We start from the raw sequence: 25,694 nt of genomic DNA on the forward strand, positions 1-25,694 counted from the left end.
GGTTGACCAACTGGAGAAGGAGAGAAGTGAGGCCAATACAGGTAAACAGACCAGGTGGGCAGTGAGGTGCTCTGAAGACTGGTGCAAGGATAAAAGTGCGGCCGTGCACTTTCAGACAGTGTCTAAAAAACAATTCTTTTTTTTTCTCAAAGTAATGCGCATCGTCGCAGGGTCAGGACGCACCTTTTTTTTTTTTTTTTTTTGGTCTAAAAAACAATTCAATGACTTTTTAGGAGAGTTTTATGGCTGTCAGAAACTTCAAAGGTGAACTCTATGGACTGAGCAGCTACATCGGCCTCACGCGCAGGACTCAACAGATATGGTAGAGTGCATTGAACAGAATTTCTCCTAAAAAAAAAAAAAGCCGAGGAAAAGACCACATGCAGAACTAACGTCAGGAGAGATGGGACTATTTTTTTTTGATAATCCCGTCGGCACAAATTGTCTTTATTTCTGCAGCAGAGGAATCAGATCGTGATGCTTCATGTTTTAAATATAAATGTTTATTATTCACATTGTTATACTTATGAGAGAGGTGATCGCGGACATCCATAATGTGTAAGACTCAATAAACGTGTACATTGGTCTTAATCCGTTAGTATATAATATGCATGACAATAAAGCAGAACGAGGAGCCGTTTTTCATCCACCAAAAATTCTGGTGTCGGTTCTTAAAATACAAACAAGAAAAGCAGAGTGTAATGATTCACTAACGCTGCCCATAAACATTCACAAACCCGTACGATCATAATAAAACCACAACTCTTCACCGAACGCAACACAAAGCAAAGAACACCATGTAGGTGTCAAACTGAATCCCAGAAGGACCGGTGTCCTGCATGTTTTAGATGTTTCACTGCTTTAACACACCTGATTCTAATTAATCATCGTCACCAGCTTGTCATCAAAGTCTGGATAGTTCTGTTGATGACACAGTCACGTGTATCATGGTGCAATGAAGCAGGGAAACATCTAAAACCTGCAGGGACACCGGCCCTCGAGGACTGGAGTCCGACACCAGCTGAAATCGGAAGAAATGCTCCAAAATGAATTATTTATTCCAGCTCAGCCGATTTTTTTTATATATATGTTTTACCTGTTTTTGCACATTTCTTGTTAGGATGAGCGGTTTTTAATGGATAATTATCTTCTTTATCATATTCAAACATATATTTGAGGGAGGAGATGGGGCGGAGTGTTGTGCTCCCGCGCATGTGCGCTCAAATCCACGCTGATTGGGATGTACAGAGAAACCTGCGTGGATTTGGGCGTACGCACAGTTTTGTACATATGAATTTTTGCGTTCTTGTTAATTCCAAGCACGGATTCAAGTTGAAATCCACGCACTCTTAGTACATGAGGCCCCTGGTGACCAATTCAGGGAGTACGACCTTTGACCTGAACAGAACTGGAATACTGTAGACTTCAGCTGATCCCTGAGACCAGATGGATGGATGGATGGATGGATGGATGGATGGATGGATGGATGGATGGATGGATGGATGGATGGATGGATGGATGGATGGATGGATGGATGGATGGATGGATGGATCTCTACTCTCAATCGTTTCTACTCCCAAGAAATGAACAGATATTAAAGGTATTATCCATGATTTTGGAGAGCTAGGAAGATTTGAAAGTGGCACCACCTCTAAGCCCCGCCCCCTCCTCCCACTCCCGTCAGCGCTCTGTCCAAAGCCACGCCCCCACAAACTTTGGGGAACGCGCATTTGCAGGAGTCGAGTTTTCCAGGACATTTTGGACAGCACATTTTCTTTTTTTCTTTTTTTTTTTACCTTGTCTGCACACATTATTGATTGATACCATGACGGTAGAAACCAAAAGTGTATATGTGTGCATTATTACTATATTTAATATATATACATATATATACGCACACATATGCATACACATACATAAATATACACATACAAACCCAGTGTTTTTTTTTTTTTTTTTTTTTTTTTTTTTGGGGGGGGGGGGGGGGGGACGACCTCCACTGCCAATCCAGGAAGCAGGAACACACGGAGACACACGTCAAGCACGGGAAATCTGCAACAAAAAACCACAAACAAAGCACGAAACCGGCACGGAGCCAACCAAAACAATAACAGCAATCGACCTAAATCTTGAGATCTGATCGCAGTCTCAGCTAAGCTATCGCTACCGCTACCTAAACCCAAAAACTAGAGAGCCAGCATGCAGGTGAACAAGCCAGTGTGTATATCTATGTGTGTGTGTGTGTGTGTGTATGTATATGATCATGCGTGTGTGTGTGTGTGTGTGTAAATGCATGTGACTAAGTGACTGTGTGTGTGTGTGTGTGTGTGTGTGTGTGTGTGTGTGTGTGTGTGTGTGTGTGTGTGTGTGTGTGTGTGTGTGTGTGTGTGTGTGTGTGTGTGTGTGTGTGTGTGTGTGTGTGTGTAATAAACCAAACAAAGCTCCACCTGAAGTGTATCTATAGTGGGGGAGGGGGGGGAGCAACCCCGCCACCCGCGAGACCAGAGGCCGACGCGGAAGACCCCACAGAGGGGAGAAGTAGGAGGAGGCAACCCACCGCCTGCGAGGCCCCCCCCCCCCGGCGGCGGCCGAGGGGGCCCGCGGGCGGGGCCCCCACGGCGCGGGAAGAAGCAGCCAGGGATCCCGCGGCGGCGGACCGCGACCCAGGCAATCCCCAGCCACCCGGTCCGGGCCGGACACGCGGCCAGGAGGCCCTCACCCTTCAGGCCAACGACCCCCACCCGGCAGGGGGCCAGCCTGCCCGGAGAGACAGAGCCGCCCCGGCCGCCGACGCGGGCAGGCGCACCCGTCCCCCACGAAAGTGGCCCTCCAAGACCAGAGGGGCGCCCCGCCGCAGAGGCAGCGGGGGGGACCGGAGACGGGCCCGGAGAGAGGGAACCCCCCAACAAGGCGACACCCGTGCAGGCCCGACAACGGAGGGCCCCAGACCCAGGCATCCCATTCATTCATCCATTCACCTATCAGATACCTATACTAATAATAATATAATATACTATACATAATAATAATACTAATAATAATAATAATAATAATAATAATACTAATAATAATAATAACCATCTTTGTATAATATAATATTCATAAATTATTAAGTTTTGATGTCCTGCCAATGGAGGCTCAAATCCTCCATGGCAGGACCCTTCCATACCGCATTCTCACCGACACAGACATACAATCACGCACCGTTTCCCCCTCCCCGGGGGGGTCCAGCACCGCCAGAAGGCACCCCAGGCTGCACGGCGGGCCCCGCCAGGCCCGGGTAACCCGACCCACCTGTCCCAGGCCGGTGAGGGAACGCGGGTGATGTGGGACCCCCTCCCGCCCCTGGTGTTGAGTGCGTGTGATTAATGCCATAAAAACAGGGAGGGGGGAGGGCCAAGTATCGATTGACACCGACCCCCCCCCCCTCCCGAACTACGTGTCCTTGTCAAATGTATTTATTAAGTGTTGAATGTGCAGTGTCTATTTTGCTGTTAAAACCGTGAGGCGGGGAGTGCCGGGCCCCGCGGGACAGTGCCCCCCACGACCCGGACCCCCCGCCCTTCGCCTATGTACGTATGAATCGTGTAGGGGGGGAAAGAGGGGGAGCGGAGGCCGAAGCCAGGAAGCAGGACCAGCAAAGCCAGCCCTGGTAAGACACCCGCGTCCCCCCACCGGCCGTCCAGTAGACGGGGGCCGGCCCCCCGAGCCGGGCCAGGGCCCCACCGTACCTCCAAGGGCGCCCCCGGCGCCGCCGGAGCTCCCAGACGGAGGGGGAAACGTGGACAGCACATTTTCAACAAAACTACCCCATGTCTCATTCACCTGTAAGCGAGGCCGGTTTTAGGGAGGGGCAGGGGGGGTGGGTTTGTGCCCACCCAAACGTGCATCCTGCCCACCGGCGTCTCCATCCCGGCGAGAGTGGAGAGCAGAGAGCGGAGAGCGGCTGGCCGTGCGCTGCAGGCTCTCGAGCCACGGCTACGGCGTACCCTACGGGGCGCGGGCGGCATGAAGGCATCTGATTGGTTTTTTCCCCCCCTGCCAAGCCTCTGGTCCTGGACCAATCCGTTTCATTCGGACCGAACGGATTTGTTAGAGTTTTTACATGATTTAAGCTGGGAGGGGGAGGAGGGGGTGGGGCTTAGAGGAGGTGCCACTTTCAACTTTTGCTAGCTCCCAAACATTGCATACTATAACTTTAAAAGAAAAATGTCCTGAAGAGTTAATCTGCATCATATTCAGAATCAGAACCAGAATCAGCTTTATTGAGTCAGTTTAGAAAACTGTTATTGACTTCGGATACACCGGCGGCGCACGATGGAATTGTGCGCCTGTTGGATATTAGTTTATAATATCCTAAGGTTTCTTTTTTCCAGACAAAGTTCCGACATGTTACCTTCTGGGTGATAGTTTTGGCGGTTTTTGCGCCTTCCTCAGAGTGTCACGTGATAGGAAGTGACAACGTCCTTATCAGCTGTTTTTACTATGAGGGCGTGGCCGACCTGCCGGGTTTGACAGGTCGGCCACGCCTCCCGCTGGTAGGCCACGCCCCCCGCTGGTAGGCCACGCCCCCCCTGTCCTCCCGCTACTCCAAGATGCTGGTCCATGTGTGAGAGAGCATGTACGCTCCCTAGTCCCTGTTCATCGTTTGTTGTCCTTGTTTCCTTATTTCTATGGCCTCCAAAATCCAGCGCTGGTGTCTTTTGTCCTCCGTGCGGATGACTCTGGGTTTGTCCCAGTTCATGATATGATTTTCACTTTTACAATGGTCTGTTATGGCTGACTTGTGGGTCTCTTGCAATGCCTTCTCTTTTATTGCTCTTGTTTGAATTTTTTCCATCTCTTTCTCGAATTCCTTTTGATGTTCTTTTCTCCTCGTGTTGAAACTTCTTCCCGTTTCTCCGATGTACGTTTTATTACATGATTGACAGGGGATTTCATATATTACGTTGCATTCTTTGTTGTGATCTATTATGTCAGTTGGGTGCACTAACAGTTGTCTGAGTTTTGTGTGTGGTTTGACCGGTGTGTTGATATTGTGTTTACGCATGGCTCTCTGTATTTTTTCTAACTGTCAGACGGAAGGTAAGAAGAACCCTGTACCAACACATAAGTGATAACTATGGATTTCATGTAAAGTACTGGACTGAAATCACCACAATGACCATAAATAACCTTGTTAATGAGTTTATTGTTTAAAGCCATCACAAATGCAACAAGAAGGAAAACACAACTGTTGAAACATTTCAGGAGAAAAAGAAACAGAGAGAGAGAGAAGTAGAAGAGTAAAAGCAGGTTGAGAGTCCCAGGGAGTCAGGTCAGGACTGGGAGCACTGGTCTCTCCTCAGGGTCTCTGAGACTGGAGTCTGGGAGCCCTGGGTGGCCTCACAGGTCACAGAGAGCGCCTTGGTCCACTGGTCTGCAGGGAGTCTCAGGGTGCTGCTCCAGCTGTAGTGGCCGTCCTCCTGCAGCACCCCGGGGCTCCTGCTCTCCTCCCAGCTGCTGCTGCTGCTGCTGCCGTCCACCTTCCAGGACAGACTCCAGTCTGAGGGGAAGCCCTTGTTGGCCAGACACATGAGTGTGGCCGTCCCCTGCTGCAGCTCCCCACTGGACAGGACTGTCAGGGAGGGACGGACATCACCTAGGAGACACCACTCAGGTTAGAGGACAGGAACCACCAACAACACACACTGGGACACCGTAACTGAGAGGTGAGTTTTGAACTGGAAGAAGTTTCTGTCAGATGTTTTCTGCTCCATCAGTCACTCAGAAACACATTGTTTCACTTCCTTTCAGAAACCTCTCATGCAGATCAGCCCAGAGAATCATGATCATGTTTCAGCTGAAATATGACAAATTAAAATAGTACCAAAACCTCAGTCTACAACCTCCAACTTATCATAAAAGTTTTTAACAGAAAACTAAGAAACGATAAAATGAAGTGAAAAAAAAGAGATCACAGTTTTTAAACATTTTAATCTGTCAATTTTATCCTGAATCTGTGCATGAAGTCGGAATTTCAAGTTATCACTGAACAACTCTTATGTTTGACATCTGACAACTTTTAGAGAAACAATTAAATCTTGTCCGAACATAAAATAGTTTAAAAATGTAATTCCATAGGAAGATTTTACTGAATATCTTAACTCGACTTCTGACTTAGACTACATGATATTAAATAAACAATAGATACCTGAAACTAAAACTACTGTTAAAATAAATAAACATAAGGTTTCAAGTGTCTAAAAAAGAATTGTTGAAGGTAAGTAACAATATTCCTTTAAATTTAAACACAGTTTGAACTTACTTCCAAACTCCAGTCTGGTTCCTCCACCAAACGTGAACCACAGTGATACAAACTGATGAAACCGTCGTACAAAAACCTCTGACTGCAGAGAGACACGCTCTCTGACTCTGAAACAAACAAATTCCACAAAACATGTCATTTTTTTCTATTCAACAGCCAATACCACAAATATCTATTTATACATGTAGCACATATCCAAATTCATTTTTATTTTCTATGTCACATTTTTTTTAATCAAACCTTTTTCTTTTGACAGAAATAAACACTTTTTTGTGAAAAACTTCCCAAAGTTTGTGACTCGTAAAAACTCCATGTTCTTGTGTGTAGCAAGGTCAAACTAAAATATCAGTTGGATTTCATTCATGTGATTTATATGAAGTTTATAGTAGATGTCACGCAGGAAACTTTAGAGACAAAGTAGACAAACTGACAAGTCCAATTACATAGTAAAAATGTTTAGTTGCAATGATATTCCCAGAGATTTATGCATGAGGAGAAGAAATCTATTTTCTGTGACACAGAGGTGGTGAAAATGTCGCGGCTCGGACAGGACAGAGAACCCAAATGCACAACACCAGGCAGAATCAGAGTCCAAGAGGTTTTAATCTTAGTCAAAGGCAGGCATGGGTCAAACCGGGTAGTCTGGCAGATCAGGCAAACAAAACCAAAAGGGGCAGGCAAAAATCCATAAACGGGAATCAGGCAGGGTCACAGGCAGGTAGGCAGGCAGGCAGGCAGGCAGGCAGGCAGGCAGGCAGGCAGGCAGGCAGGCAGGCAGAAACAGAACAGGACATGAACAGGATCCGTGGCTGGAAAGCAAGGCAACTACACTCGACGATCTGGCAACTGGTATGAGGAAATGGGCCGGTATATGAAGGGGAAACTGATGAGGGAAACCAGGTGTGGAGCTGGGCCGGGGAAGCACAGGTGAAGGGAATGAGGCTGATGAGGGTGGCAGGATCTAGATGACAGGAGTCAGTATCACAGTAAAAAAACCTCTGACCATGACAGAAAAGAATCATAAATATTAAAAAATGTGATTTCCTTAGAGAACTGGTGACCAATTCAGGGATTACGACCTTTGACCTGAACAGAACTGGAATACTGTAAACTTCAGCTAATCCCTGAGACCAGATGGATGGATGTATGGATGGATCTCTATTCCCAATCTTTTCTACTCCAAAGAAATTAACAGATATTAAAATAAAAATGTCCTGAAGAGTTAATCTGCATCATATTTGTTTATAATTATGTTTTCAAACTTCAAACCTTCTTGATAGTGTGAACATATGGATCTATTGATGATCATCGTCATCATCAGAGTTATGAAGTCTCTGCTGGAGTCAGTGGGAACATTTCCATAGAAGCACTTTGCATCAGCAGCACCACGCTCCAGTGATCTGAGAGAGTTTATAGTCCTGACACTTGAACTCTGGATGACTGACAGCTGTCCTTCATGACAACAGAAGACACAGAAATCCTCCTCATCAAAAACATGACTCTGATCTGCGTCCTCATCTGGACTCTCCTCTGCTGCTGCTTCACAGGTAAAGTCCAGAGAATCCAACTCCTCTCCTCTATGAACATCTGTCCCTCTGAAATGAAGCTGACAAAACCATGAAGCTGTTTTCTGTTTGTGTCTCTGTTTCCTCAGAGTCCAGAGGTCAGTACACAGTGACTCAGCCTGGATCAGTGACTTCTGCTCTGGGAGGCTCCGTCACCATCAGCTGTAAAACCAGTCAGGATGTTGCTGGCAACAGCTATTTATTCTGGTACCAACAGAGAGATGGAGGAACTCCTAAACTGCTCATTTATTATGCTACCACCAGACAATCAGGAACACCAAGTCGTTTTACAGGCAGTGGATCAAAGTCTGACTTCACTCTGACCATCAGTGGAGTTCAGGCTGAAGATGCAGCAGTTTATTACTGTCAGAGTTATCATGAACCCAACGGGAAAAGTGTGTTCACACAGTGAAAAACAGTCGTACAAAAACCTCCCTCAGTCAGACTGAACAGAAACTGAACTGACTGATACACTTCACTGAACACACACACACACACACACACACACACACACACACACACACACACACACACACACACACACACACACACACACACACACACACACACACACACACACACACACACGCGCATATGCACTTGAGAAGAGTTATAAAAACAAAAACTCACTCGTCTTAAGGGTTGACGGCAAAACTAAGACTCTAAAATGTCTTAATGTAAACATTTTAGCTGTAATTATTATCAAAACACATTCATTGTGGATTCATTAGATTATGAACCAAATGAAGAAACTGCTGTTTATAATCCTCTAAGCAAGTCGTTCACATCAATAAATTCAGAATCCCAGTGGTTTTCATCCCCAAATAGAGATCAGTAGAGAGACCGTGCCAGGACGCACTGGGATGGAAGTGACTTGTTTGACTCACATTGAGTCCGATTCTAAGCCGGTCATGCCCAACTCAATACAGAAAACCATTCTTCAAATGACCAGGAGAGTTTTGGGGGAGAAGTTTCAGGATCAGATGAAATACATGTACATGCACATAAGGGGGTCCTCAACCTGGCTGAAGTTAAGGGGTGAATCAGCAGCGAGGTCGGGGATGCAGAGACTGTTTCCACAATGTTTGGGGAGACTTTTTATACTTTCTCCAAAGTAATCCAAGTTAATAGTCAGGTTATCAGATGGGAGGAAGACAAGGTAACGGGACAGTGTGGGACAAGAAGATAGAGCAGTTTCCACTACTCTGTCACCCAGGTTACATTTACAATGTACCAGTATGTGAAAGGCTGGTGGCATTCAGAGGCCACCCCCCCCTGTAGGTAGTATATGTCTTCTAAACCAGCTAAAAACTGAATAAACATCTGGGGAGCAAGTTATGGAAACACCTCTGAACTGAACATGCAGGTTTATACTGGAAAGCTGGTTTAGGAGCCTCAGAGAAGAATCAGAGTACGAGGTTCGTGCTTGAAACAAAACTAATGTTATGTAGATCTAATTTGTTTTATATGCAGGTAACTCCAATGGAAAATGAATGTAGGAAAAAAAAAGGTTTTGACATGGATTTTTTTGAAGGAACTTTTTTTTAAGGAAAATTGCACTAAATATTGATTTAAATGGTTGGTAATGGAGTAAATGAGATATAAACAATATTTATTTGGATTTTTCTTTTCGGTTTCTGACACTTTAATAATAATTAATTTAATTACCCAGCCAAACAGACCCATGGACATTATTGATGTTCCTAAAAACATAACAGAAAGATTAACATGGGTGCTAACTTCAACCACTTTAGGTCTGTGTTTACTTTATATCTGACTTGTTTCCAGCTGAGCGCTCCTGGTTGGTTTCTGTAGGTGATTTAAGAAATGTAATTATGTAAAACCGATATTGTTGCCTCATTGGTTTCGTGGAGAGAACCCAGACTCTTATTTTCATACATCAGTAAGGTGGTGAAATGAGGCGCGCGACCTTCCGCTGCAGGTTTGTTCAGACTATCAAGTAACCAAACTAAAGGTGATCAACACTTCATAATCATTACTATCAGTATCAGTTGAAATAGTCTTGTTCATGTACTTCAGTATATGCATTTATTCTACACAGATTCAGTGCTTTGCTTCAGGGAAACTGTAATTGTTTGTAGTTCCTAACAGTCACCACCAGGTGGAGTTTAGTGCTTGGTGAGCACACTGGTCTCAGTGAGCAGGCAGCACAGACACATGTCCTGTTCACCAGTGACCAGTGAGGCTTTGTGTCCGTATGTTTACAGATTGACAATTACACGACTTAAAAAGACACTGCTGCATTTTCCAGGTCAAGATGTGGGCTGTGTTGCTCTGGTGTGGAAACCTCTCTGATAAGAAGTAGAGATTTCTGATGGCAGGAATTCAAAATGCTGGATGGATATTTGTTGTCTGAGATTGGTGGCTCAATCCTTTTTCAGAGCACATTTTACTTTTGTAAATCTGAATATCTGTACGTCTGAAATGTAAGGAAAGTTCTATAAGCGCAGAATGAAGTTTTAAGCTGCCACTGCAGGACTTGAAAGTCTTAGAAATGTGACTAATGATAACTTCCCAGGACAGCTAAATGGATTTTATTCACAAAGTAATCTCAGAGTCTAGTAGCATCTCCTCATTACACATCAACGCATGTTATTTGTGAATTTGTGTTCAATTTAAACACTCAACATTTTAGGCAAATTCTATACACAGGAAAATCCCCAAACTTGAATTATTGACTAACATATTCTAAGTCACGGAATTGATAGATGATTCAGTCTTAGAATCAGAAATAATTCACAAAAAAGAGAGATAACAAGTCTCTGCTGGAGTCAGTGGGAACATTTCCATAGAAGCACTTTGCATCAGCAGCACCACGCTCCAGTGATCTGGGAGAGTTTATAGTCCTGACACTTGAACTCTGGATGACTGACAGCTGTCCTTCATGACAACAGAAGACACAGAAATCCTCCTCATCAAAAACATGACTCTGATCTGCGTCCTCATCTGGACTCTCCTCTGCTGCTGCTTCACAGGTAAAGTCCAGAGAATCCAACTCCTCTCCTCTATGAACATCTGTCCCTCTGAAATGAAGCTGACAAAACCATGAAGCTGTTTTCTGATTGTGTCTCTGTTTCCTCAGAGTCCAGAGGTCAGGTCACAGTGACTCAGCCTGGATCAGTGACTTCTGCTCTGGGAGGCTCCGTCACCATCAGCTGTAAAACCAGTCAGAATGTTTGGAGCTCCAACATTTTAGCCTGGTACCAACAGAGAGATGGAGGAACTCCTAAACTGCTCATTTATTCTACCAGTACCAGAGAATCAGGAACACCAAGTCGTTTTACAGGCAGTGGATCAAACTCTGACTTCACTCTGACCATCAGTGGAGTTCAGGCTGAAGATGCAGCAGTTTATTACTGTCAGAGTCTTCACAACATCAACAGTCAGTGGTTGTTCACACAGTGAAAAACAGTCGTACAAAAACCTCCCTGACTGAACAGAAACTGAACTGACTGATACACTTCACTGAACACACACACACACACACACACACACACACACACACACACACACACACACACACACACACACACACACACACACACACACACACACACACACACACACACACACACACACACACATACTTACTAATGTCCACTTTGGGGGCGCACCTTTCCCACACCCCCCCTTAGAGGGCACCACTTTCTGAATGTTTTAGAGAGATACTGGCAAGTGGAACATATGACCTGGAGTCTCCAGATTATGAAAATCACTTGAGATTTTAGTTTTAAACATCTTTTGTCCAAAAATATTTTTTACCTTGAGATTGGGGACAAAATAATTTTAATGTCCCATTTGGGGTATTCAGCTATACACAAATACACAGACTGATAAATGTCACTTTTGGGTGCCTCACTTTCCTTTGGGGTCAAGACTCATTAAATGTCATTATCTGCATGCACATTCAGCTATGTTCAGTAAGGAGAGCATGTTGTGATGAAATATGAAATTCAATCTTTGATCGAGTAATACTGTACTCACCCAGACCATGGAATAATGCAGATTAAGCGGTAGACTCAATATGTCATAGTAGCACCACAATGAAAATCTGCATAAGATAATAATATACCCAACAGACTTGCGTATGCTGTTAACTTGTATTTTAGTGACATAATGCATGGATATAATGTACATTATAAAGTGCCACACAGCTCAAATGGAATGTCCTTGAAAATTACAGGTCACTACAAACTTGGCTATCTTTCAAATGATCAACAACAGTCAGACAGCAGACAACAGTCAATTAACAAACTAAATTAGAGACTGTTCAGAGAAACAATTTCAGCAAGATCTTTGGCTGTATAAAAAGAAAGAAGGGCTTTGTGCACAAGCAAATTTAACATAATCTCTAAACTAAGGTAAGTAATAGTTTTAGTTCACACAGGTCAGTCCTGAGAACAAACTCTCTTTTTAAGGCAGTGATCCGATTTCTCACATCATTTTTTACTCCAGTCCAGTTTCTCTCTTTGAGTGCATAGGGTTCTGCATCAACCTGATCTCACAAAAATCTGTGAAATGCCCACGACCTCTCACCACTATTTTCCGTGGTATATACACGGGAAATGGTATAATTCCGTGTTAATGGGAGCACCACGGATATTGTACAATGCGAACAGGGCTCCAGACTAACTTTTTCACAGGTAGCACTGGTGCCACCTAGCTTTTCATTTAGTAGCACCAAAACAAATTAGGTAGCACCATATTTTTCATTGCTAACATTAGTTAAATTATTAAGCATGAATTACCTGTTTACAAATTAACAATCATTATGTATAGGAAACACATATAGCCTACAGTTGGCTAATTAATGTTTACTACTCAGAGTTAGTTAATAAATTAAATGTTGGATAATATAATTTATATAAATGCTTAGTAATGTTAATGTACTAACTAATGTTAGGCTAATTAAGGTGACTTTATGGTAAAGTGTTACCTCTGTGTGTTTTTATAAGATACCTGATCATTTACCTACAAAAATGAGACACACTCCAAGCCTTTTATTATTTTAATATTGCTGATCATGGCTTACAGCTTATCTTCCCCTCAGCCGCCAGGCTCATCAATGACTCGGGCGCATATGCGACCTAATAGGTCGCACTCTGGAGCCCTGAATGCAAATCAATGGATACCGTTGTCGTGATATATACACGGATTATGACATTATTATTATTTACATTTACATCTTTGTTATAGTGGCTGAATTATGAGTTTTTGTCGCGCAAGGTACTGTTTGTTACTGTCAGTTTGTAAAAGCATGTTTTTAACGCTGTTTTAGCAGTGTTTTATTGAGGTTTTAATGGGAGCACCACGGATATAGTACTATGCAAAGTCAATGGGATCCGTCACCCGATTTGACTGCTGTCATACCATTGAATCAAGGACAAAACGATAACAATCATCCCATAGATATGGGCCAGTAGGGCCCTACTCTACCTACTAGTAGGCGCAGGAGGCTGTTATCGCCCCTTTCTATGGCTAACCCCATGTTATTAATGCTTGCTATGGAGCTCACACCTCATTATCGCCCCTTTCTATGGCTAACCCCATGTTATTAATGCTCAGTAGGCACAGAGGTTTTGTTATGAAGCTCACACCTCACCTCCCTTTTTTATGTATTTAGCTAGAATTTTAAAACCTGAACAATAGAATTCAACGTAAAATGCTGGATCTTGTCCATTAAAAACAATACTTTTTGGAACATAGTGTAACGACCACAGATAAGATAAGGCCTTGCCCGCCTGGGCAACACATCAGCATTTGGCCGACTGGTTAGTGCAGTTGACTGTGGTCTGGGAGACTGTGGTTCGAGACACGCTCTGGGCACGACTTGTTCGCCACAGTATTTTCCTCATTGTGTTATGGTTTTCTTTTAATATCTTTAACATTTCTAAACACAAAAACACGAAAGTGTCCTTGATAATTCAATAATACAATAGGTTCATGTTAAGGACATCCGTTTTAATTATTTCTCCTTCGATTATGACATGTTATTAATGCTCAGTAGGCACAGGAGGTTTGTTATGTATTGTTTTAGGTTTGCCTATGAGGCCTATTTCGTGTCTATTTTTGCACAGTTCACTAACGCTTTGAGCTAGGAGGCTGAAATTCTAGACTCTGCATCAGGAGGTGACTCTCATCCACTGTGCTGAGTTTCAGATCTGTGTGACCTTGGGAAGTGTCAAAGGTCACCGCGTGTGTTGCTTTCCGGCCCTGCAAAGCCTATTTCGTCTTTTTTTGCATAGTTCACTAACGCTTTGAGCTAGTAGGCTGAAATTCTAGACTCTGTATCAGGAGGTGACTCTCATCCACTGTGCCGAGGTCCAGACCCGTGCGACCTTCGGAAGTGCCAAAGGTCACGTGTGTGGTGCCTTTTTCGGGCCTTTTTTGTGTGTTTTTTGAATAATTCACTAACGCTTTGAGCTGGGAGGCTGATTTTTGACTATGTTGCATTGCAGAAGGCCCTTTGCTAGGATCTTTTGGTTCCGTGGATGCCCATCGAAAAGTACAGGTCCGATCTGCACCAAACTAACGTCTGTCTGTTCAGGGGATGCCCCCAAAGAACATATAAAAAATTCCGACTTCTATGACTTCTGAAACAGTGTTTCCTCCAAAACATTCTGGCTGGTTAGGAGGGTTTAGAAACGTATAGGTCTGCGAGCCTCCTGACTAATGGAATGGGGCCTATTTTGTGTCTTTTTTTGCACAGTTCACTAACGCTTTGAGCTAGGAGGCTGAAATTCTAGACTCTGCATCAGGAGGTGACTCTCATCCACTGTGCTGAGTTTCAGATCTGTGTGACCTTGGGAAGTGTCAAAGGTCACCGTGTGTGTTGCTTTCCGGCCCTGCAAAGCCTATTTCGTCTTTTTTTGCATAGTTCACTAACGCTTTGAGCTAGTAGGCTGAAATTCTAGACTCTGTATCAGGAGGTGACTCTCATCCACTGTGCCGAGGTCCAGACCCGTGCGACCTTCGGAAGTGCCAAAGGTCACGTGTGTGGTGCCTTTTTCGGGCCTTTTTTGTGTGTTTTTTGAATAATTCACTAACGCTTTGAGCTGGGAGGCTGATTTTTGACTATGTTGCATTGCAGAAGGCCCTTTGCTAGGATCTTTTGGTTCCGTGGATGCCCATCGAAAAGTACAGGTCCAATCTGCACCAAACTAACGTCTGTCTGTTCAGGGGATGCCCCCAAAGAACATATAAAAAATTCAGACTTCTATGACTTCTGAAACAGTGTTTCCTCCAAAACGTTCTGGCTGGTTAGGAGGGTTTAGAAACGTATAGGTCTGCGAGCCTCCTGACTAATGGAATGGGGCCTATTTTGTGTCTTTTCTTGCACAGTTCACTAACGCTTTTAGCTAGGAGTCTGAATTTTTTTTTAAAAAGAAAAAGACGTTTGAGATTAAATTTTCAAATCATGCCTCAGCAAATAGTTCCCAATATTCAATTTTAAATCTAAAATTTGAAAATCAATCAATTTTTTTATCAATTTTATTTTTGACTCAAATAATGCAGCCGCATTCTTAAAATGAAAATGCATTTCTGCAAATGCATTTTAATTTTAAAATTTTAGATTTAAAATTGAATATTGGGAACTATTTGCTGAGGCATGATTTGAAAAATAAATCTCAAACGTCTTTTTCTTTTTAATTTGAATTAAGTACAAGAATGAGCAGTCTTGAAAAATAAAATTTTAAAAAGAGGGGTTTGTGTGCCCGAGTGATCCTAGGAGCTATGTTGTCGGAGGCACTTACGCCCCTGGTAGGGTCTCCCATGGCAAACCGGTTACTAGGTGACGGGCCAGACTAAGAGCGGTTCACAAAACCTACCATGAGAAGAAGGAAAGCAAGGACCGTAACGTCGCCCGGATCGGCGTCACCGGGGCCCCGCCCTGGAGCCAGGCCTGGGGTTGGGGCTCGTAGGCGAGCGCCTGGTGGCCGGGTCTTTGCCCGAGGGACCCGGCCGGGGTCAGCCCGAAACGGCGACGTGGGCCCGCCTCCCCGTAGGCCCACCACCCGCAGGAAGGACCATGGCAGGCCGGTGCCATGTGGACTTGGTAGCAGTCGTGGCGGGGTGCCCCGACGACCCAATCCCTGGACCAAAACCCTCGCAGTGGGGACATGGAATGTCACCTCGCTGGGGGGGAAAGAGCCGGAACTTGTGCGTGAGGTTGGGCTCTGGAACCCAGCTCCTTGAAAGGGGCTGGACCCTCCACTACTCTGGAGTTGCCCAGGGTGAGAGGCTGCGGGCTGGTGTGGGCTTGGTTATAGCCCCTCAGCTCAGTCGCCATGTGTTGGAGTTCACCCCGGTGAACGAGAGGGTCGCTTCCCTGCGCCTTCGGGTCGGGAAAAGGTCTCTCACTGTTGTTTGTGCCTACGGGCCGAACAGCAGTGCAGAGTACCCGGCCTTCTTGGGGTACCTGGGAGGAGTACTTGATGGTGCTCCAACTGGGGACTCCATTGTTCTACTGGGGGACTTCAACGCTCACGTGGGCAATGACAGTGATACCTGGAGAGGCGTGATTGGGAGGAACGGCCTCCCTGATCTGAATCCGAGCGGTGTTTTGTTGTTGGACTTCTGTGCTAGTCACAGTTTGTCCATAACGAACACCATGTTTAGGCATAAGGGTGTCCATCAGTGCACGTGGCACCAGGACACCCTAGGCCGGAGGTCAATGATCGACTTTGTTGTCATTTCATCTGACCTTCGGCCGCATGTCTTGGACACTCGGGTGAAGAGTGGGGCTGAGCTGTCAACAGATCACCACCTGGTGGTGAGTTGGATGCGCTGGCGGTAGAGGAGGTTGGACGGACCGGGCAGACCCAAACGGATTGTGAGGGTCTGTTGGGAACGTCTGGCCGAGCCCTCTGTCAGGGACATCTTCAACTCCCACCTCCGGGAGAGCTTCTCTCAGATCCCGGGAGAGGCGGGGGACATTGAGTCTGAGTGGACCATGTTCTCTGCCTCCATTGTCGACGCGGCGGTTCGAAGTTGTGGTCGCAAGGTCTCCGGTGCCTGTCGTGGCGGCAATCCTAGAACCCGGTGGTGGACACCGGAAGTACAGGATGCCGTCAGACTGAAGAAGGAGTCCTACCGGGCTATGTTGGCCTGTGGGACTCCTGACGCAGTAGATGGGTACCGGCAGGCCAAGCGAGCCGCGGCTCGGGCAGTCCTGGAGGCAAAAAACCGGGTCTGGGAGGAGTTCGGGGAGGCCATGGAGGAAGACTTTCGGTCGGCCTCGAGGAAATTCTGGAGGACCGTTCGGCGCCTCAGAAGGGGGAAGCAGTACTCTGCCGGCACCGTTTATGGTGTGGGTGGGGAGCTGTTGACCTCGACTGGGGACATCGTCGGACGGTGGAAGGAATACTTCGAGGATCTCCTCAACCCGACTGACATGCCTTCCACTGAGGAAGCAGAGAGTGGGGACGCTGGGGTGTGCTCATCCATCACCCAAGCCGAGGTCACTGAGGTAGTTCGTAAGCTCCTCAGTGGCAGGGCACCGGGGGTGGATGAGATTCGCCCTGAGTACCTCAAGTCTCTGGATGTCGTAGGGCTGTCTTGGTTGACACGCCTCTGCGACATCGCATGGAGGAAGGGGACAGTGCCGCTGGAGTGGCAAACCGGGGTGGTTTCTGTTTAAAAAGGGGGACCGGAGAGTGTGTTCCAACTATAGGGGGATCACACTTCTCAGCCTCCCCGGGAAAGTCTACTCCAGGGTACTGGAGAGGAGAATACGGCCGATAGTTGAACCTCGGATTCAAGAGGAACAATGCGGTTTTCGTCCCGGTCGTGGAACACTGGACCAGCTCTACACCCTCTGCAGGGTGCTCGAGGGTTCATGGGAATTTGCCCAACCAGTCTACATGTGCTTTGTGGATCTGGAGAATGCATTGCCGGCAGTAAGTCAGACTTGTTCCCGGTGCATGTTGGACTCCGGCAGGGCTGCCCTTTGTCACCGGTCCTGTTCATAATTTTTATGGACAGGATTTCTAGGTGCAGCCAGGGGCCGGAGGGGATCCGGTTTGGGAACCACAGGATTTCATCTCTGCTTTTTGCGGATGACGTTGTCCTGTTGGCTTCATCGGACCGGGACCTTCAGCATGTGCTGGGGCGGTTTGCGGCCGAGTATGACACGCAGGGATGAGAATCAGCACCTCCAAGACCGAGGCTATGGTTCTCCACCAGGAAAGGGTGGCGTGCCTTTTCCGGGTGGGTGGAGAAGTCCTGCCTCAGGTGGAGGAGTTCAAGTATCTCGGGATCTTGTTCACGAGTGAGGGAACGATGGAGCGTGAGATTGACAGACGGATCGGTGCAGCGTCCGCAGTTATGCGGTCGATGTACCGGACCGTCGTGGTGAAGAAGGAGCTGAGTCGAAAGGCGAAGCTCTCAATTTACCGGTCAATCTATGCACCTACCCTCACCTATGGTCATGAACTTTGGGTAGTGACCGAAAGGACAAGATCGCGGATACAAGCGGCCGAGATGAGTTTCCTCCGCAGGGTGGCTGGACGCTCCCTTAGAGATAGGGTGAGGAGTTCGGTCACCCGGGAGGAGCCCGGAGTCGAGCCGCTACTCCTTCACATTGAGAGGAGTCAGCTGAGGTGGCTTGGGCATCTGTACCGGATGCGCATCCCTGCTGAGGCTGCTGCCCCGCGACCCGGGAATGGATAAGCGGCGGATGATGGATGGATGGGCATTTTAATTTGAATATAGGGCCTCATATGCTTCCATACCCTACAGCATGAATACAATGAATTATAAAAACCAAAGCTTCTTTAAGTCCGTCGAGGCTGTCAGTCATATATGTATAAAATATAAAATATGAAAGCCTTACTTTTCAACAGTCATGCCACTCGCTGGTCCCGGCTGGTCCACACTGCAAGCCCGCTGTAGTTCCCGCCAGGGACATCCGGTCACGTATTCCGTGTGGTTAAAATGGCGGGTCATCGTGTGTATTTTCCCGCAAAAGTGTATAACTTGCCATGTCTCTTACAGCCTCTTTGGGGCGCTGTCGGACACACACTTTTAAACACATCTTGGTCTCACAAACCCATCCTGGCTTGTGAGACCAATATGTATTTACGTCAGAAAGGCAGGGGGTGGGCCATAACAGTAGAAAAACTATATTAACTGATAACACAAGGTATTATGTAATCAAACATATATTCATAATGACTTATACTATTATTATTCAATAATTATAACATTATACATTTTTATGTTTTATGTTATGACCATCAAAATTGGTCTCATAACCCGATTGGTCTCGTAATGCTGGTGAGTAAACCTGAAAATTGGTTTCGTAAACCATGTATGCCTCCTCACACACACACACGCTCACAAATAATACATTTTCATCAATATATTAATGATTACAGCTTCTTATTATCTTCATTTACTTTACTTTACTTAATTTATGATTAGAAAGGCTTCTTTCTTCTTTTTTTTACCTGAACGGTGAAAGAGTCTGTGAGATACCAAGCTGCCCCCCCCACTAGCTGGAACGTGGCCTTTGAGTTCCAGGTTGAAAAATAAATGACAGAAAGATGGTTTGCAGTTCAGAAAATAGCTTTTCTCGTTTATATTCTACCAACAAACACACGTAACCAAATAAAGCGCTTCAGCAAAATAAGACAACAATACAATTCCCTATGATTACTCCAAACCTAAATAATACAAACCAGGAGAATCCTCAACATGCAAAATGACAATAAATTAGTATGAATTAGCTCCACAACTTCCCCTGTTACACCTCGTGCCTTGGCCCCTCCACTAGTGGGAATAATATAAAAACCCTGTCCCACTGTGGAGACACATCCGTAATGGGACGTGGACAAGAGACAAACACAGAGAAGGTATCAAGGTAACTAACTGTACAAACCGGTTTATGGACACATGACACATGAAAGATGGAGGATGAAAAGTCTTTAATACAACACCATGTTGACAAAACTGAAAACAGAATCCCAACCATGACAGTGACCAGCACACATTGATGAAATAGAAGTCCAGGAGTTCATGAAGGGGAGAAGTGGACATGTTCACCTTCTCACAGAGTCATAAAAGTCTTTTTTGGAGAAGAATTAGGAAACTTATGTTTCCCATGAAAACATTTAATCAGAATTTGTCTTCAATTTATCAATATTATATTATACAAAGATGGTTATTATTATTATTATGTATAGTATTATTATTAGTATTATTATTATTATTATGTATAGTATATTATATTATTATTAGTATAGGTATCGGATAGGTGAATGGATGAATGAATGGGATGCCTGGGTCTGGGGCCCTCCGTTGTCGGGCCTGCGCGGGTGTCGCCTTGTTGGGGGGTTCCCTCTCTCCGGGCCCCTCTCCGGTCCCCCCCGCTGCCTCTACGGCGGGGCGCCCCTCTGGTCTTGGAGGGCCACTTTCGTGGGGGACGGGTGCGCCTGCCCGCGTCGGCGGCCGGGGCGGCTCTGTCTCTCCGGGCGGGCTGGCCCCCTGCCGGGTGGGGGTCGCTGGCCTGAAGGGTGAGGGCCTCCTGGCCGCGTGTCCGGCCCGGACCGGGTGGCCGGGGATTGCCTGGGTCGCGGTCCGCCGCCGCGGGATCCCTGGCTGCTTCTTTCCGCGCCGTGGGGGCCCCGCCCGCGGGCCCCCTCGGCCGCCGCCGGGTGGGGGGGGGGGCCTCGCAGGCGGTGGGTTGCCTCCCTCCTACTTCTCCCCTCTGTGGGGTTGCCGGTGGCCTGGGTTCCGGGCTCTTCCTTGTCGGCCTCTGGTCTCACGGGTGGCGGGGTTGCTCCCCCCCCTCCCCCACTATAGATACACTTCAGGTGGAGCTTTGTTTGGTTTATTACACACACGCACACACACACACACACACACACACACACACACACACACACACACATATAGTAATTTAGTCACACGCATACACACACACACACACACACACACACACACACACACACACACACACATGCATGATCATATACATACACACACACACACATAGACATACACACTGGCTTGTTCACCTGCATGCTGGCTCTCTAGTTTTTGGGTTTAGGTAGCGGTAGCGATAGCTTAGCTCAGACTGCGATCAGATCTCAAGATTTAGGTCGATTGCTGTTCGTGTTTTGGATGGCTCCGTGCCGGTTTCGTGCTTTGTTTGTGGTTTTTTTTGTTGCAGATTTCCAGTGCTTGACGTGTGTCTCCGTGTGTTCCTGCTTCCTGGATTGGCAGTGGATGTCGTCACCACCCCCCCCCCACCCCCTCCCCCCCCCAAAAAAAAAAAAAAAAAAAAAAAAAAAAAAAAAAAAAACACTGGGTTTGTATGTGTATATTTATGTATGTGTACGCATATGTGTGCGTATATATATGTATATATTACATATAGTAATAATGCACATATATACACTTTTGGTTTCTACCGTCATGGTATCAATCAATAATATGTGTGCAGACAAGGTAAAAAAAAAAAAAAAAAAAAAAAAAAAAAAAAAAAAAAAAGAATTTGTCTTCATTTATGACAAAGACACAACTGATTCAGACTATTGTCTCCAATTTTGGGGTTCATGGTCAAGAATATCAACTTTCAAGGAAAACAGATTTTATTTGAAATATAGCAATACATCAGAGAGGTGTATGGATATAAAAACTATTTATCTGATCTATAATGAACGTTGGATGAACTTACCTCCGTCATGGCTGAATGTAAATTATAATCTTGTTTTTCCAATTAATTGTATCAGATATAATAAACTGCAGTATATGAGCTCAGGATTTCTTTCTTGAGCGGTTTCTAAGGTATGATACAATGTAAATCTTATTACGTTATGGGTATTTTTTTAGTTATTGTACCAACACATAAGTGATAACTATGGATTTCATGTAAAGTTTTGGACTGAAATCACCACAATGACCATAAATAACCTTGTTAATGAGTTTATTGTTTAAAGCCATCATCAATGCAACAAGAAGGAAAACATAACTGTTGAAACATTTCAGGAGAAAAAGAAACAGAGAGAGAGAGAAGTAGAAGAGTAAAAGCAGGTTGAGAGTCCCAGGGAGTCAGGTCAGGACTGGGAGCACTGGTCTCTCCTCAGGGTCTCTGAGACTGGAGTCTGGGAGCCCTGGGTGGCCTCACAGGTCACAGAGAGCGCCTTGGTCCACTGGTCTGCAGGGAGTCTCAGGGTGCTGCTCCAGCTGTAGTGGCCGTCCTCCTGCAGCACCCCGGGGCTCCTGCTCTCCTCCCAGCTGCTGCTGCTGCTGCTGCCGTCCACCTTCCAGGACAGACTCCAGTCTGAGGGGAAGCCCTTGTTGGCCAGACACATGAGTGTGGCCGTCCCCTGCTGCAGCTCCCCACTGGACAGGACTGTCAGGGAGGGACGGACTCGGCCCACTGCAGAGTAGAATAAATGATACAGTTGAGATGAGAAATCCACCTTAGTGTTTCACTTCCCTCTCTCATGTGCGTAACCGTGGTAACAGACAAGCATCACTGCTGAACCACAGCAACAGACAGGTTTCAGAACTAAAGATAAAACTGTAAGAACATTTCATTCTTCAGATATTTTCATGATTTTGTGATTTCTTTTGAGTATATTTCTCAAATTGTACTTAAAATATCAAAATACTTCTTAAAGCTCCTTTAAAAAAATACTTTTTGTACAAAATCTGACAATGTGTCTTTCATTTTATCAAATATGTTTCTACAATAATAGGAGTAATAATTAAAACAAGAACGTCTTTGCACTTTTAACATAGCAATATTCATTATATATATATACTAAAAAGCCTAATGTAGAATAAAAAAATATTTTGAGTTGAATAAACAGGGTTTGTCTTGTTTTCTGAACAACATCTCTAACAACAGATTACACACAATCAACCCCGACATAAAGTCATGTGGAACCTTGTTGTTTTGAAAATGAAGGATGTTGTTCATTCAAAGTTCTTTTGTGTTCATTTTCAATCGTCATCAAAACTCAGAGTTCACATTAGAAAAGTCCTACAAAGTTATCAATGACACCGACAACATGACTCACTATTTAAATGTGTGTCTGATAGTTAATTAACTTTAATAATCCTTTAAAAGGTGTTAAGAGCATTTCCCCCTTAAATATAAATACTGTTAACCACTGAACTACATATCAAACTCATCAAATCAATGAAACTCAGAAACTTCATGTTCAGATTTAACACTGAAGTTTAGATAGAGCTAATATGACTAAATTAAATTCAAATTTTTTCTTAGAAACATTTTTTTCAAACTTGATAGAGAAATAATTCAAGTATTTCCTACAAACAAAATATTGAACTGAAGAAGTCTTTCAAGTGTCTCAAAATGTAAATGTCTCCTCTTCAAAAATTACTTTAATCCTGTCAAATACAACTGTATTGTTGAATGTTTTAATAAAATCTATTTTTATAAAATAAGATAGAAACAGAAAAAGACTTGAGGTCATTAAATGAATCAGAAATACTTACAGTTAACTTCCAGTCTGGTTCCTCCACCGAACGGGTACCACAGTGATACAAAGTGATGAAACCGTCGTACAAAAACCTCTGACTGCAGAGAGACACGCTCTCTGACTCTGAAACAAACAAACTCTATAAAACATGTCATATTTTTCTATTCAACAGCTAATATAACAAATATGGAGTTATACATGTAGCACATATCCAAACTCATTTTATTTTCTATGTCACATTTTCTTTTACCGTAATCAAACCTTTTTCTTTTGACAGAAATAAACACTTTTTTGTGAAAAACTTCCCAAAGTTTGTGACTCGTAAAAACTCCATAATCTTATGTGCAACAAGGTCAAACTAAAATATGCGTTGGATTTCATTCATGTGATTTATATGACGTTTATAGTAGATGTCACGCAGGACACTTTAGAGACAAAGTAGACAAACTGACAAGTCCAATTACATAATGAAAATGTTTAGTTGCAATGATATTCTCAGGGATTTATGCATGAGGAGAAGAAATCTATTTACTGTGACACAGAGGTGGTGAAAAGAATCATAAATGTAAAAAAAGTCACTTCTTTGAGAACTGGTGACCAATTCAGGGAGTACGACCTTTGACCTGAACAGAACTGGAATAATGTAGACTTCAGCTGATCCCTGAGACCAGATGGATGGATGGATGGATGGATGGATGGATGGATCTCTACTCCCAATCTTTTCTACTCCCAATAAATTAACAGATATTAAAATAAAAATGTCCTGAAGAGTTAATCTGCATCATATTAGTTTATAATGATGTTTTCAAACTTGATACCTTCTTGATAGTGTGAACCTATTGATCTATTGATGAACATCATCATCATCAGAGTGATGAAGTCTCTGCTGGAGTCAGTGGGAACATTTCCATAGAAGCACTTTGCATCAGCAGCACCACGCTCCAGTGATCTGGGAGAGTTTATAGTCCTGACACTTGAACTCTGGATGACTGACAGCTGTCCTTCATGACAACAGAAGACACAGAAATCCTCCTCATCAAAAACATGACTCTGATCTGCGTCCTCATCTGGACTCTCCTCTGCTGCTGCTTCACAGGTAAAGTCCAGAGAATCCAACTCCTCTCCTCTATGAACATCTGTCCCTCTGAAATGAAGCTGACAAAACCATGAAGCTGTTTTCTGTTTGTGTCTCTGTTTCCTCAGAGTCCAGAGGTCAGGTCACAGTGACTCAGCCTGGATCAGTGACTTCTGCTCTGGGAGGCTCCGTCACCATCAGCTGTAAAACCAGTCAGGATGTTGCTGGCAACAGCTATTTATTCTGGTACCAACAGAGAGATGGAGGAACTCCTAATCTGCTCTTTTATTATGTTGGTAGTCGAGTATCAGGAACACCAAGTCGTTTTACAGATGGTGGATCAAACTCTGACTTCACTCTGACCATCAGTGGAGTTCAGACTGAAGATGCAGCAGTTTATTACTGTCAGAGTCTTCATATCATCAACAGTCAGAATGTGTTCACACAGTGAAAAACAGTCGTACAAAAACCTCCCTCACTCAGACTGAACAGAAACTGAACTGACTGATACACTTCACTGAACACACACACACACACACACACACACACACACACACACACACACACACACACACACACACACACACACACACACACACACACACACACACACACACACACACATAATACATTTTCACCAATATATTAATGATTACAGCTTCTTACTATCTTTATTTTACTCTACCTTACTTTAATTCATGATTCCAACATTTCTTTTTTCTTATTTTTTTACCTGAATGGTGAAAGAGTGTGTGAGATACCAAGCTGCCCCGCCCACTGGCTGGAACGTGGCCTTTGAGTTCCAGGTGGAAAAATAAATCACGGAAAGATAGTTTGCAGTTCAGAAAACAGCTTTTCTCCTTTATATTCTACAAATTAACAGACGTAACCAAATAAAGTGCCTCATCAAAATAAGACAACCTAATTCAATTCCCTATGATTACTCCAAACCTAAATAATACAAACCAGGAGAATCCCCAACGTGCAAAATAAAAATAAATTAGTATGAATTAGCTCCACAACTTCCCCTGTTACACCTCGTGTCTTGGCCCCTCCACTAGTGGGAATAATATAAAAACCCTGTCCCACTGTGGAGACACATCTGTAATGGGACGTGGACAAGAGACAAACACAGAGAAGGTATCAAGGTAACTAACTGTACAAACCGGTTTATGGACACATGACACATGAAAGATGGAGGATGAAAAGTCTTTAATACAACACCATGTTGACAAAACTGAAAACAGAATCCCAACCATGACAGTGAG

At 44.6% G+C, this 25,694-nt stretch overlaps 5 gene segments (V, D, J or C); 3 read left to right on the forward strand and 2 right to left on the reverse strand.

Moving 5' to 3' along the window:
* Positions 1–5,206: 5,206 nt before the first annotated feature.
* Positions 5,207–7,765, reverse strand: LOC133460844 (Ig kappa-b4 chain C region-like). The segment is given in 3 exon segments: positions 5,207–5,641; positions 6,308–6,414; positions 7,731–7,765. Coding segments are annotated over 3 exon segments (465 nt in total).
* A 37-nt stretch (positions 7,766–7,802) lies between these two features.
* On the forward strand, positions 7,803–8,284 carry LOC133460845 (Ig kappa chain V region 3547-like). The segment is given in 2 exon segments: positions 7,803–7,854; positions 7,962–8,284. Coding segments are annotated over 2 exon segments (375 nt in total).
* Positions 8,285–10,816: 2,532 nt separating this feature from the next.
* LOC133460847 (Ig kappa chain V region 3381-like) lies at positions 10,817–11,298 on the forward strand. The segment is given in 2 exon segments: positions 10,817–10,868; positions 10,976–11,298. Coding segments are annotated over 2 exon segments (375 nt in total).
* A 10,604-nt stretch (positions 11,299–21,902) lies between these two features.
* On the reverse strand, positions 21,903–24,358 carry LOC133460848 (Ig kappa-b4 chain C region-like). The segment is given in 3 exon segments: positions 21,903–22,279; positions 23,368–23,449; positions 24,326–24,358. Coding segments are annotated over 3 exon segments (441 nt in total).
* A 37-nt stretch (positions 24,359–24,395) lies between these two features.
* Positions 24,396–24,877, forward strand: LOC133460849 (Ig kappa chain V region 3381-like). The segment is given in 2 exon segments: positions 24,396–24,447; positions 24,555–24,877. Coding segments are annotated over 2 exon segments (375 nt in total).
* Positions 24,878–25,694: the final 817 nt, after the last annotated feature.

The sequence above is a fragment of the Cololabis saira genome, chromosome 15 (assembly GCF_033807715.1).
Source record: "Cololabis saira isolate AMF1-May2022 chromosome 15, fColSai1.1, whole genome shotgun sequence".
Classification (NCBI taxonomy): domain Eukaryota; kingdom Metazoa; phylum Chordata; class Actinopteri; order Beloniformes; family Belonidae; genus Cololabis; species Cololabis saira.